Genomic DNA, 12,788 nt, shown 5'->3' on the forward strand with positions numbered 1-12,788 from the left:
ACTTCGTTTTCCTCAATTTCTGATTACACAAACGTGTCCATCCAATGATCCAAAGACTCAACACACAAAGTGAAACTATTTTCAATCAAAAGAACATACTCATACAAAGTATAAAGTAAGTAAATGACCAAGTTACCCTTGAAAAAGGATAAGTGGCAAAGAGGCCTGAATAGATCAAAGGACAAAACAGTGAAACATGTTAAGTTAGAACATTTGTCGGCTGTCTTGTCGCCAACCTCAACTCAACTAACTTCGCTTCTTCTTCCAGAACAATCCCACCATTTTCATTTTTAGAGAGAGAAATTCATCTGAATTTTAGAGAGAAGAAAAGAGATGTCAATGGGTATGGGAGAAACACATAAATATGGTGATCCATCATATTGGGATAAGAGATACAAACAGGATAAAACCCCTTTTGATTGGTACCAAAGTTACTCTTCTTTGGCTCCTCTTTTTCATCTCTATTGTTCTCCTCCTCATCGCCGTCTTCTTGTCGTCGGTTGCGGCAACTCTTGTATGTTGTTTTATCTCATTCATTCAGTTTTTATTTCACTAATTGTGTAATTTTTTTTTGTTGTTGTTATTTGATCTATTTTGTGTAATTTTGATGAATTTTGTTGGGTTATTGTTATTTGGTACTCCGTATTATGTAAGAATTGTGATGATGGTGGGTTTATTCAATTTTGTTTTTAAAATGTTTGAATTGGGTGTATCCCATTTCAATTTTTGTTGTTTACTTTGGGGAATGATCACTTAATTATGTGGATTTTTGGATACTCTAAGCGTTCCGATTTAGTTTTTCCAATTGAAAATCTTGGCACTATGCATAAGATAAGAGAATTTCTTAATGATTCTTTATACTAGTATTAAACATAACAAAATCATGTTGGTTCATACTTAATTCGTCGCAATGATTGGTTTACTACTCCCTCTTTCCCTAAATGTTTGCCCCATACTCATATTGTGCTTTTTACGTAAAATTTTAGTTGGGTAGAATTGATTGAAAAATTGATGGGAGAGAATAAATGGTGCAATTTTTAAGGGATTCTCTTTTATGGTAAATGGGGCAAACAAATGGGGATAGAGGGAGTAATATTCAATAATGATATTTATGGCCTTAAGTATTACCTTGGCAAACATGCATAGTTAATATGGGAAGAACTTTTGAGAACGGAATTAGTAGATGATTTTTTTGGGTTTTCCATGTTTAAACTGAATACTTTCATTTAATAACCGAATGGTAATGAGTTGATTATTCTTGTAAAACTCAATGCTAAGAGCATCTCCAATGGCAAGCTACAATGCTTTGTAGCTTGCTTTTCCACATAAATTTCTAAGCTACAACACTTTTTAAGCAACAACTTGTTTCAATGGTAAGCTACAACATATTGTAGTTTGCAAAAAAATAAAGTTTTAAAAAAATAATAGATAATTATACACATGTTCCAATATGAATGGAGATTATTTGTCTCTTTTTCAATCAAGCATGTAGCTTGGTTGGGCTACAATAGCTAGCATGTTGCTCAATTTTTTATTCTCCAATGGTAAGCATGTAGCTAGGAACTTTATTTAAATTGCAAGCAAGTCCTTATAATTGAACCATTGGAGATGCTCTAAGTTTGTGAGAGCTTAAATCTATAATTACTATCCGCTCCTTATTGTATAATCACTTTGATAGTGTAATTTGATCTAATGATGTGTTAAGGACATTCGGATGGAAGAAGTATATTGGATAGATGTAATACAGAACGTAATAATCCCTAATATTGTTTGGACATTCACTATTTTCCCTCATTACATCGATAATCTTCCTTGGGTTAAACCAAACCAGTGTCATAGTAGAAGCTAAACTGATATAAGCTTAGCGAGATTTCATTTTAAATCCTATTAGTAATGGGGCCCAACTATCTTATAAGTTAGTCATCCCCCTTGACATGCAAATCTTGCATTCTGGAAAGGTAAAGAGTCCTCATTTGGGCCTCGTAAATAGTTCCAACAAGACGCCTAATGTCCCCTACTTTGAAGATATTTAGTTCAAATTGTGCTGCTTTCTCCAACAAATCATCAAATTTTCTCCACATGCATTTTTGGGTTAAAGAAATGACAACGTAAAGCGAGTGGTATTGAATGATGGAATGTACTCAGTGTTTCTTAGAGGAACTATTACAGATATTTGAAGTTACGAGTAGTCCTGAAATGTGTATGGATTTTGACATGATTGGAGGAGATAAAATCAGGGTCAAATGTGCAGGACTATTGAGGATTTTTTTACGTTCTACTTTGTATTTTTTCTTCACCTCTTAAACCCTGTGAAAATACTGATGTTATGATGATTTAACATACTTGCATAATCAACTCATCAGTTACTTGTAGCTATTAGATTACCGAGGATGCTGAAGCCTCAATTTCCCTAAATTCTTCCACTTGCTTATGGACTTCCCTATTCCAAAAGAAAAAAGTCGTCCTTGGGGAGAGGGGAAATCAATGGTGACAAGGAACTAGGATAAAGAAGTATGTAGTTTTGCTGGTATTGTGAGCTGAAGTAACGTGATGTTGCTAATGCTGAACATGATTGCTATTTGTTTGCAATTGTACCATAATCCTAGCATGATAGAGCTATTGTTAGCTAGGCTTTCATCAAATGACTAAATCCTAAGAGTTTCTTTGAAGTTAGCACTTATATGGCTGTTCATCGTAGTATCTATTGTAGATGTTAACTAATGCTCTATATTTAATAGAAACGAGAGAGGCAAACATGTGGATATGATGATAAAATGACTAGAAAAGGACAACAGTCTGGAAAGACACCTCTTAAATTTTAGTTTGTTGCCGAGAGTACCCAATAATTCTTACCGAGTACCTAACATTATTGATATATCTAGTTAGGTCAATCATCAGCTCTCCTCTTTTTATGCTAGGCAAGATGGGTTTTTATTTTTTTATTTTTTATTGGGAGAGAAAACCTTTTATGAAACCAATGAAAGACCTTTCTAGCTCAAGGCCCTCTTCTTCCACTTTTTAGCCTCTTTAAATTCTCTTATCACAGATTTACTGATCGTATTGTTACACGATCAAAATTATTCTGGTGAACTTGCTGAGCTGATCTTAAGTCATCATCCTTTTCTCTTTTAGTGATTTGAGGAAAGTTTCATCTCCCTGATCATCCAAGAGCCCAATGTACGAGCCAAAATAGGGTCTTTGTCGGTGAATCCCTATTATTGGAGACATTCAACTGTACTTGACTTCTCCTCCACTTTTCCTTTGTCAATAAAGTCTTTTCCATTTGTAGAGATATATGTTTTGAGAATATTTGGAAAGCTTAAAGTATGTACTCTCTCAATAATTTATGTGGATCATATTTTGTCTTGTGTTTCTGTATTTTGAAGACTTCTTTCATGAATTTGCCTCTGAACTTGCCTGTTATGATATATATACTTAAGTTTGTCTCTATGTGGTTGCAGCATTTAGTGAAAAAATGGCAGCTGATGGATATGAGGATATTGTCAACATTGATATATCTTCTGTTGTGATTGAAGAGATGCAGAAAAAATACTCTGACCACCCACAACTTAAGTGTATCCTTGATATGATCGATTTATTTCTGTTTAATACGTAAAATTAATAATCATTTATGAGTTTTTGAGGGATTTGTTATTGATAGTTTAACAAAGTGTGGTAAGATATATGTGAGGTAAATCAGTGATTTTACTTAGCTATCACTTAACAACTTGGCAGACATTATTATGGATGTTCTGAAAATGGACACCCTCGAAACAGGCTCTTTTGATGCAGTAATTGACAAAGGTATTTGTTTTACTTTCTGAAAAGTATCACAGTTGTCAAAACAAATAAAAAAAATTACTCTGAATACTTGTCTCTTCTTTCTTCTGATGTGGCTTATTGATACTTTCCAGGAACCCTTGATACTATTCTGGTGAGTTTTGTTTAAGAAGTAACTTTTTTATTCATCAAGGGCCAGTTTCTTACTGCTTTTCTTTCAACAGTGTGGAAACAACTCAAAACCAAACTCCGCTAAAATGCTCGAGGAAGTTGGGCGGTACGTGTAATATCAAAGCTATAAAGAACTACTGTTGTTGTTCTCTGTTTGTTTTTGTTTTGGATACATTGATCATATATTGAAGCAGTTATTTGATAAACTATAGGGTCCTCAAGGATAAAGGGGTTTATATACTGGTAAATTTGTCTTTCTTTACTTTCTCCTTTCCCTTCAACCGAAGATTTGAATACTATTTGATTATTAAATTTCCGTTTCTTGTTTGTAGTTAGATTTATATCTTTTGCATTAAAAGTTTTCTTTATTAAAAACTTGGAATATTTTTTGTTGGAAATACACATATAGGCTTTTGAACTAGCCCTTGCTTTCGGTATCCTATAGATATACCTATAGTTGAAACTTGTCTTATTGTCGTTTGTCAACATTCACATCAATACAGCATTACTATCTCAATACCTATTATTAGGCTCCTAACCAATCGCTTGACTGTTGTAGGTTACATATGGAGCACCCTCATACCGCTTATGTTATCTGAAGAACTCGTGCAAGTGGAAGATAAAGCTGCATGTGATAGGTTGGTAGAATCTTTATCAGAATGTTCTATATTTTATCTTTCTTATGTTGCAAATTTGCAGTTATTGGTCATTATATATTCATTTGCGTACTTATGGATTATTCGTGTAACTATGTTATGTGCTCATCTATTCTTTGGAATCTATTAGTAAGATTTGCTTCAAATGAGACTTTGGTCTAGTTTTTTAAAGCTATCTTCTATTTTTTTAATCCTTGCTGTATTAAATGTGGTATGTTACATCTATGCTTGATATTTCTAGAAACATGAAGTTACCATTGTGGTCACCTGCCAAAACCTTGGTAAATTGTGTACTTGAATGAATAATACTAGAAGATATTAGCTTGGTGGTCTTGCTTAGGACGTAGGAGTAAGTTAACAATTGGTTTTTAAAACCGACTATTATTGGTATTTTGTTATGTATTAGAGAATAATAGTGCATTATATGAAGTTGCATATATCATTGATAAGAAAAAGTTAGTCATATGGCATAGGAGTATGTTACAAGGTCTAACAATTATGAAAAAGACAATATTACCAAGAAGTGCATTGAAATTCAAAGGTGAGCCTGACTCCGATACCATCTTAAATACGGGCCTAGACCTGTCACCAGAGAGAGAATCCACTTCATAAGTCTAAAGAAGATTCCATCCCAAAACCATATGACAATAGTAATCCTTAGCCTTATGAAGTGATTAACTCTCTTCTTTTATCAATATGAGACACACGTGTTAACTGGAAAGGCTATGCTTTACAGAATAATCACTAGCTAAGGAATAATGAATTTAGCTTCAACTCATATTGTAAAGGTTTTACACTCACCAGTTCAAGGCAAGTAGAAAATATCAACTAATTGAAGACATTGAAATCATAACACTAAGCCGAGGGGTGGGGGGATCTAGTTTCTAGAACTAGATGATAATCTGAAATTTTGAAAATGCAATTCTACATGCAAAAGGATCTTAAATCAGCCTTAAAACAGAATATTCTTATTCCTTAGGCAATAAGTAAAATTTGTGTTCTCTAAGGAAATGTAATAATTATCTTCCACTAGGACATGTTCCTAAAATTTCTAAAACAATTCAAATACCGAAATTTGTGTCTAAATATGAAGCTAGCCAAAATGTTTATTGACTCAAGAATTTACTTGAAGGACTTTTGGTGGCTTTGGTGCTCATGCAGCCAGTTACTAGCTAAGCTAGAAGATGGCTATGAGTCGCGGAAACATTAATAACTGCACATTGCCTTGCAGTGTGTTTTGATACAATTAAAATAGTGTATCTATAAGAAAATACTTATGAACAAGGCTCTATAGACTGTGTGCTGGCCTGCTGGGGCATAACACACCATACACGCTAATACATGTACCAAAATACTTTTATGAGTCGCGACAGACATAAGACATAGTAATGAGTGAAGACCAAAAAATGGCTTCTTCACCCCTCTTTATCTTTTCCAATGCTCTGCATCAATGCATAAGGATTTTTTTATGTCATTGCCTCTTAAAAGAAGCACAATTAATAAGATTAATTCAATAGAGGACTTCTCATGAGGGATGTCTGTAAAAGTTAAATTCTGTTGGCGTTTTGTGATGTGAGGATTCACTGATCAATCCAGTGCATTTACGTATTGTTTGTTCATAATGACTTTGCTGTTTTAGCTGTTTAAGAATATCTGTATATCTTAAGGACTGAGTTTCAGCAGAGAAAGGATTTGTCCTGCTTCTGCTAGTTTTCTGCTGGTCCATAGAGATAAAGGAATTGGATATCCATTCAACCACACAATACATTGTCCTAAAGAAAAGTTATGTTGAAGCCGTAACATCATTGCTGTCGAGCATTCCATATGGAGCGTGTTTTGTAGTTGAATTATGAATATACATTTCCCTTGAACATTCTGTTGTAAGCAAGTGTTGTTTATTATTGCTACGATTACCTGAGAAGTTTATTGTTTTTGCTATTTTATATCACTTGTCGAACATGCATATGCAGAAAAAACAATTCCTGGAGTGAAAGAGGAAAAACAGAAATGGGAGCTTACAAAGCCTATTCCCCTAAATCAGAAGGGGAAAAACTTGGAAGATTTCATTGGGGCCAGTCCAGATGTTCATTACGTATATGTTTGTATTAAAGTGAGTTCTTAGCGTTGCCTCACCGATTTTCTAATGATAATTCAGTTTCTACATCTGATTTCTAACAATTTTCTCCAATAGGATGATTCTTTGGAACATGGACAATTAGACGAGTCAGTAGATGGGTGTATTAAAGTGAGTTCTTAGCACTGCCTCAGAGATTTTCTAATGATAATCCAGTTTTTACATCTTCTGATTTCTAACAATTTTCTATAATAGGATGATTCTTTGGAACATGGACAATTAGACGAGTCAATAAATGGGTGATACAATTGGGTGATACAATCTTTGTGCTCAGTCTGGAGCGCTTCAGCTATACTCTAGTACTCTACGGTAGCATCCAGTTGTACCTGTTATGTACATCTGCCTGACTGATGTGTTGCAAGAATTAGAGCCAGAAACAGCTGAGATTATCTGTGTTGTTAGAGCTTTTGCAGTTGATTTTTATATCTTTTCTGATGATTTATATGTTGAATTTCATATGCATATATTGAATTCGTATATAGAGAAGAAAGGACCTCCACAGACTTAGATGAGAGTGAAGCTGAATACTTGTATGAATTATTTACTCATGTTAGATTATATTGTATTATCATATTTATAAACGCTTGGTAGATTTTGCATGGCAGGTCTATTCCTTCTTCCTCACTTGCACCCTTATATATTTGGTTGTCTTAAGAGTGTGATTTCTCACCTTCTGGAGTAGTGCAGTGAAAATTCGATATTTAGAGTTGGTATTTTGCCCATTCTCGATGATTTTTTGCGATATTGTGGATTTATTACATGATTTACAGGGGGAGGCTTTCGATGAAGGAAAAGAAAAAAAAACCTAGTTTGGGGGGATTTTGAATTTGGTGTAGACACTCTATACTCCATAATATTTAACCCATTTGAGTTTTCATAGTTTTTTATGCATAATATTGATATTCGGAACAATATTTTCAATTGTTGAAAGGTTTGTTATTTGAAACTACATATTGAAATAAATCTAACATGATATCATACAAATATGTTTTTTCTATAAATTGATATATATATATATATATATATATATATATATATATATATATATATATATATATATATATATATATATATATATATATATATATATATATATATAGGGAGAGGCTCATGTGAGAACACCTCTCTTATATGAGAACACTTTATATGTGAGAATAATTTATAACCATTGGATCAAACAAGATCTAACGCTCCACATCTACCCTAGTCAAAATAATGGCAATATTGTAAATTCTAGATTGTATATAAGAAAAATTAAAAAAAATGTCCAGCTTTTTCTCTCTCTAGAAATTGAACCAGGTCTTCCCTTTCTCTCTCTTCTTTCCCCAAAAATTTCTAAACGAACACTAGTTTGATCGATCTTGATGCTAAGATATCTTTGAATTTCGACTTGAATCTACAAATATTGTTAGGTATTTGCTGTTTTAACTATTTTTCCTTTGATATTTGGCTTCAATGTTCAAATATTTGTATTGAATAAGGTTTTTATGATTTTGTTGAAACCCTAGAAATCGCAAATTCTTCATCAAATGGATTCAATCTAAGCTATTACTACTTATGAACGAAGGAAGTAAGTATCAATGTATTGATTTTGGGCATTTTACTTTGTTTTTATGTGAATTTTGGTAGTATCAATTTAAATTGAAGGATAATAATATTGGTGCTCTAAAGCTAGGCTCTTGAATCTGTTAGTTTATAGGAAATTGATTGTTTATTTTGGGATGTTTACTTATTGGATTTAATGGATCAATAATATGATTATGATGTATTTCTCTCTCTTCTTCATTATATTATCATCATTGTTTATAATCTGCAATAGTATTCTTGATGTTTGATTTTTTGCAAATTTAGAAATCACTTTTAGATGCTCATAACCTGTTCGATAAAATGCCAAGCTGAAATTTAACTGCATGTTTTGCGTGTATGATTATGTAAATCAATATTGTTGTTTTGACTATCGATCTTAGCTTAGATTAGCAAGTGTGACCTTGTTTTTAATCTCTATTTTAAGCTTCTAACATACTTTTTTTTTTCAAATAGAGATGGTGATGAAGCACTTATCAAAAAGAAAAAAAGTGATGGTGATGATGAAGCTGTAAAAATTGATGATTCGTGGTCTACAAGTCCAATTGTGGAGTAATCTTTACTAGAAGCTATAAACAATGATCAAATTCAAAGGTTGGTTATCATCCATGGATATTGTTCAATTTTTTTATGAATTTAGATATGTTCTAAAATTTTACTCATATGTTCTAAAACTTTACTTGTATGTTCAAAATTTAATTCAATTCTAATTTTAATTCTTATTTTACTCACATTTTATGTTTTCTACTATAATTTTGTTGAGTATGCAGTATATATACATTCTAGTTCAATTGTTAATTTTTGCTACAACTTTATATGTCTAAAGTTTTTACCCATATGTTCTAAATTTTTATACATATGTTCTAAATTTTTATACATATGTTCTAAATTTAAACTCATAAGTTCCAAATTGTATAATGTAAGTAGCAGATTTAATTGAATCATGTAAGTTGTGTAAATCTTTTTTTTATTATTATTATTATAATGATGTAAAAAGTGGGATAGCGGATACCAATGCAAAGTCTAATGATTTTATCTTATTATATTGCAGATCGATCAAATGAAGAAATAAAGGGTGGATTTTTGTGCTAAAATATTATCACACAAGGAAAATGAGCTACATCATGAGATTAATTACTTCAAGATCACGAAAATGGGCGAAAGAAAATAAATTGTAATAAAATTTTAGAAATAGCATGTAGAAGTTTATATAGTATAATTATACTAAAACTATTTTTCTAAAAGGTTGTATTCGAATATATAAGCTTGTCTTGTCTTTCTTGTGATCTACTTCATTGTTATGCATGCAAGAATATAAAAATACAATTTATTATATATTAATACTCATATGTTCCAAATTTTACCCATATGCTATAAATATTAATGTGAAAATATATAATGTTATATAAATTTTTATGTTCTAAATTGCTATTTAGAAATCCCCTTAGAACAAAAATATAGCATGTTATTGTAAAATATTAGTCATATGTTCTAATTTTTTACCCATAAGCCCATAAGTTCTAAATTTTTATAAATATGTTCTAAATTATTACTCATATGTTCTAAAATTTTAACCTTATGTTCTAAATTATATGTTTATATATGTTTTAAACTATAACTCATATTTTTTTTATATTAAAACTCATATATTCCATTTTTTTACTCATATCCTCCCACCCAAATGCATCTGAATGAAATTTAAAGTCATGCAGCACACCCTCCCACCAATTTAAATCATTATGGTCTAAATTTTTAATTTTGAAATCCCATCGAAAACATACAAAACACATGAATTAAAAAATAGTACTCATGTATTCAAGAACCAAGAATTTAAGTGATAAATTTTAATCATATGGTCTAAATTAAAATTTTGAAATCACATCGGAAACATACAACACACATGATTACTAATTATAACTCATATGTTCTAAATTTTTAGTCATATGTTCTAAATTTTTAGTCATATGTTCTAAACTTCAATACATACGAAGTATATGTATTAAATTCAAACTATAATCATTTTTATACTACAAAAGAGTGTTATTCAATACACAAATTCAAAAAAATGTTCTAAAATCATTAAGTATCATCTAACTTTCTTTGGGCAATTTTGAATATCATGGTGACTCAATTCCCCACAACCTATGCTAGTAGCATTATTTTCAACATTACTTCTTGCATTCCTCTTAGCTTCCAAATTCAGCCTCAATCCTTGAAGATTAATCACAAGGTCTTTGATATCTTCATCATCTCCCACTGCCAAACTTACACAATTATGTTTTGAACAACCACTCAAATGATTCAATATCTTCCTTTGCTATGAAACCAGCCGCAAAAGTGATGCAACTCTTGTGATGATCAACCCTTGTAAATGGAGTAAATGCCATGTTATACTTGTTTAGAACAAGAAGATCAAATTTCATTACACACGAAATATATCAGTACCTATTTAGAACATGTAAATAAAAATTTAGAACGTATGAGTAAAAATTTAGAACACGTGATTAAATATTTAGAACATATGATTTAATATTTAGAACACATGATTAACTCAGAACAGAAGACATTATTTAGAGAATAGATTTAACGCTGAAGTTTACTTAATTATTTAGAGCATAATGGTAATGAGTTTATAAAACATAATTTGGACCATTAGACTAAAACTTTATAACATTAAAAATAAATTTTACAACATGTGAATAAAATTTAGAACATATGATAAAAAATTTTAGAACACGTGATTAAATATTTAGAACATATGATTTGAATAGAAGACTAATTTTTAAGAGCTTAATTTCAATAATGACGTTTATTTAATTGTAATCGGAACATAAGAATCACTATTTAGAATATTTGAATGAAGAGTTAGTTGTTAAAGCTTATGAGCATATAAAACATAATTTGGAACATTAGACTAAAAATTTAGAACATTAGAAGCAATTTTTAGAACATTTGAATAACAATCTTAGATCATGTAAGTTTTTTAGAAAAAAATAATTTAAGATTTAGAACATTTGAGTATGAAATTAGAACAATATTTATAATAATTAATTCAAAGTGTACATGCAAATTTGATTTAAAACAAAGAGATTTATTAAATATAGAGCATAAATTCAAGACTAAAGTTTACCTAATTAAGATGTTTGTTCTAAATTTTTACTTATAAGTTCTAAATTATGACTCATACGTTCTACATTGTTATTAAGACACCCCCTTAGAAAAATCAGAACATGTTCCAAAATTTTACTCATTTGTTCTAAATTATTTATCAAATGCTCTAAATTATTCATCAAATTTTACTCATCTACATCCTCATTTATTACTTTCCCTTGCTTTTCTAACATGTTCTAAAAATTTCAACCAAGTTCTACGATTTTTGTTCGTCCATAATTTTCAACCTAATATTATGAACCTTCAAAAATTCAGATTACAAATTTCAAATGAAACACTGAGAATATACACAAATTCAATCCAAGCAATCAAGATCAATAAATTTAACCTAAATATATATATATCAATTTAAAATAAAATTGAAAACATATTTTTGATTGTAAGAATCAAATTTAAATCAAAAATTCAAAAATAAGATGGAAATTCGAAAAAAATACGCATATAAATCGCAAAAATTGAACAGAAACCGAAAATCGAACATAAATCAAACATAAAACGAACAAACTCGAGCATAAAAATTGCCAAAATCAGGGAAAAAATTGTGAAAAAACTAAGAAAAATTGCATAAAAATCGAAGCAAAAAATCGCTTAAAAAATTAGGAAAAATCGCATAAAAATGCTCAAACAAATCACAACAAAAATCATAAGAATATAATGAGTAGAAAGAATTGAATTACTTACCTAAGAACAAGAGGAGAGAGAAAGTCAAGCTTTATGGAGAGAGAGAGAGAGAGAAGCTGGTAATTTGAGCATGGGTTTGGAGGATGAGTTGAATGTGTGGGTAGGAAGGGTTTTATTTGAACGCAAATTTACACTTTTGCCATTACTTTTGGAGTGATCTCAGCTGTTGGATTTTGTTCTATTTAATGGTTGTGATGTATTCTCATATATGATAGATTTCTCATATAAAGACTTATTCTCACCGGATCCTTCCCCTATATATATATATATATATATATATATATATATGTATGGTTAATGTCTCTTTTCAAATGGTACTCCGTATGTTGTAGTTGGAAAAAAAACATAAGGGAATGAGAGAGTAATCTTAGACAACGTCATGTAAATTAAAATTTCTCCAGTATAATTGTTTATTTATAAATTCTAACACCATACATAATGTTGAAAACAAAAGTCAACAGCTTTATTAATTTAGGCACCACAAGAATCTTAACCAAAGTAGCATAAAATAAGGTTGGCACAAGAACTTTTCTTATTTTATTAATATAGCCATATAGGAGCATAATGCAAATTTAAAAAAAAAAAAAAAAGTTATGTGATTTTCTCAAAAA

General features: G+C 30.6%; 1 protein-coding gene across 1 annotated transcript; it reads left to right on the plus strand.

The window, feature by feature from the left end:
• The first annotated feature begins 223 nt into the window (after positions 1–223).
• LOC145581955 (uncharacterized) lies at positions 224–7,349 on the plus strand. The gene is made up of 10 exons (XM_081638997.1): positions 224–514; positions 3,462–3,575; positions 3,736–3,804; positions 3,915–3,934; positions 4,005–4,057; positions 4,164–4,194; positions 4,511–4,589; positions 6,578–6,717; positions 6,799–6,852; positions 6,937–7,349. The coding sequence occupies exons 1-10, from the start codon at positions 334–336 to the stop codon at positions 6,982–6,984; spliced, it is 789 nt and encodes a 262-aa protein (XP_081495123.1). The 5' UTR covers positions 224–333; the 3' UTR covers positions 6,985–7,349.
• Positions 7,350–12,788: the final 5,439 nt, after the last annotated feature.

The sequence above is a fragment of the Chenopodium album genome, chromosome 15 (genome assembly GCF_948465745.1).
Source record: "Chenopodium album chromosome 15, dcCheAlbu1.1, whole genome shotgun sequence".
Taxonomy (NCBI): Eukaryota; Viridiplantae; Streptophyta; class Magnoliopsida; order Caryophyllales; family Amaranthaceae; genus Chenopodium; species Chenopodium album.

What these genes read in the sequence shown, in the direction of transcription:
- LOC145581955 (XM_081638997.1), top strand. Translation starts at nt 334, where the DNA reads ATGTCAATGGGTATGGGAGAAACACATAAATATGGTGATCCATCATAT. An exon ending in ATGCTCGAGGAAGTTGGGCG is followed by an intron (nt 4,058 to 4,163) that starts GTACGTGTAATA and finishes GATAAACTATAG; the next exon opens with GGTCCTCAAGGATAAAGGGG. An exon ending in ACGTATATGTTTGTATTAAA is followed by an intron (nt 6,718 to 6,798) that starts GTGAGTTCTTAG and finishes TTTCTCCAATAG; the next exon opens with GATGATTCTTTGGAACATGG.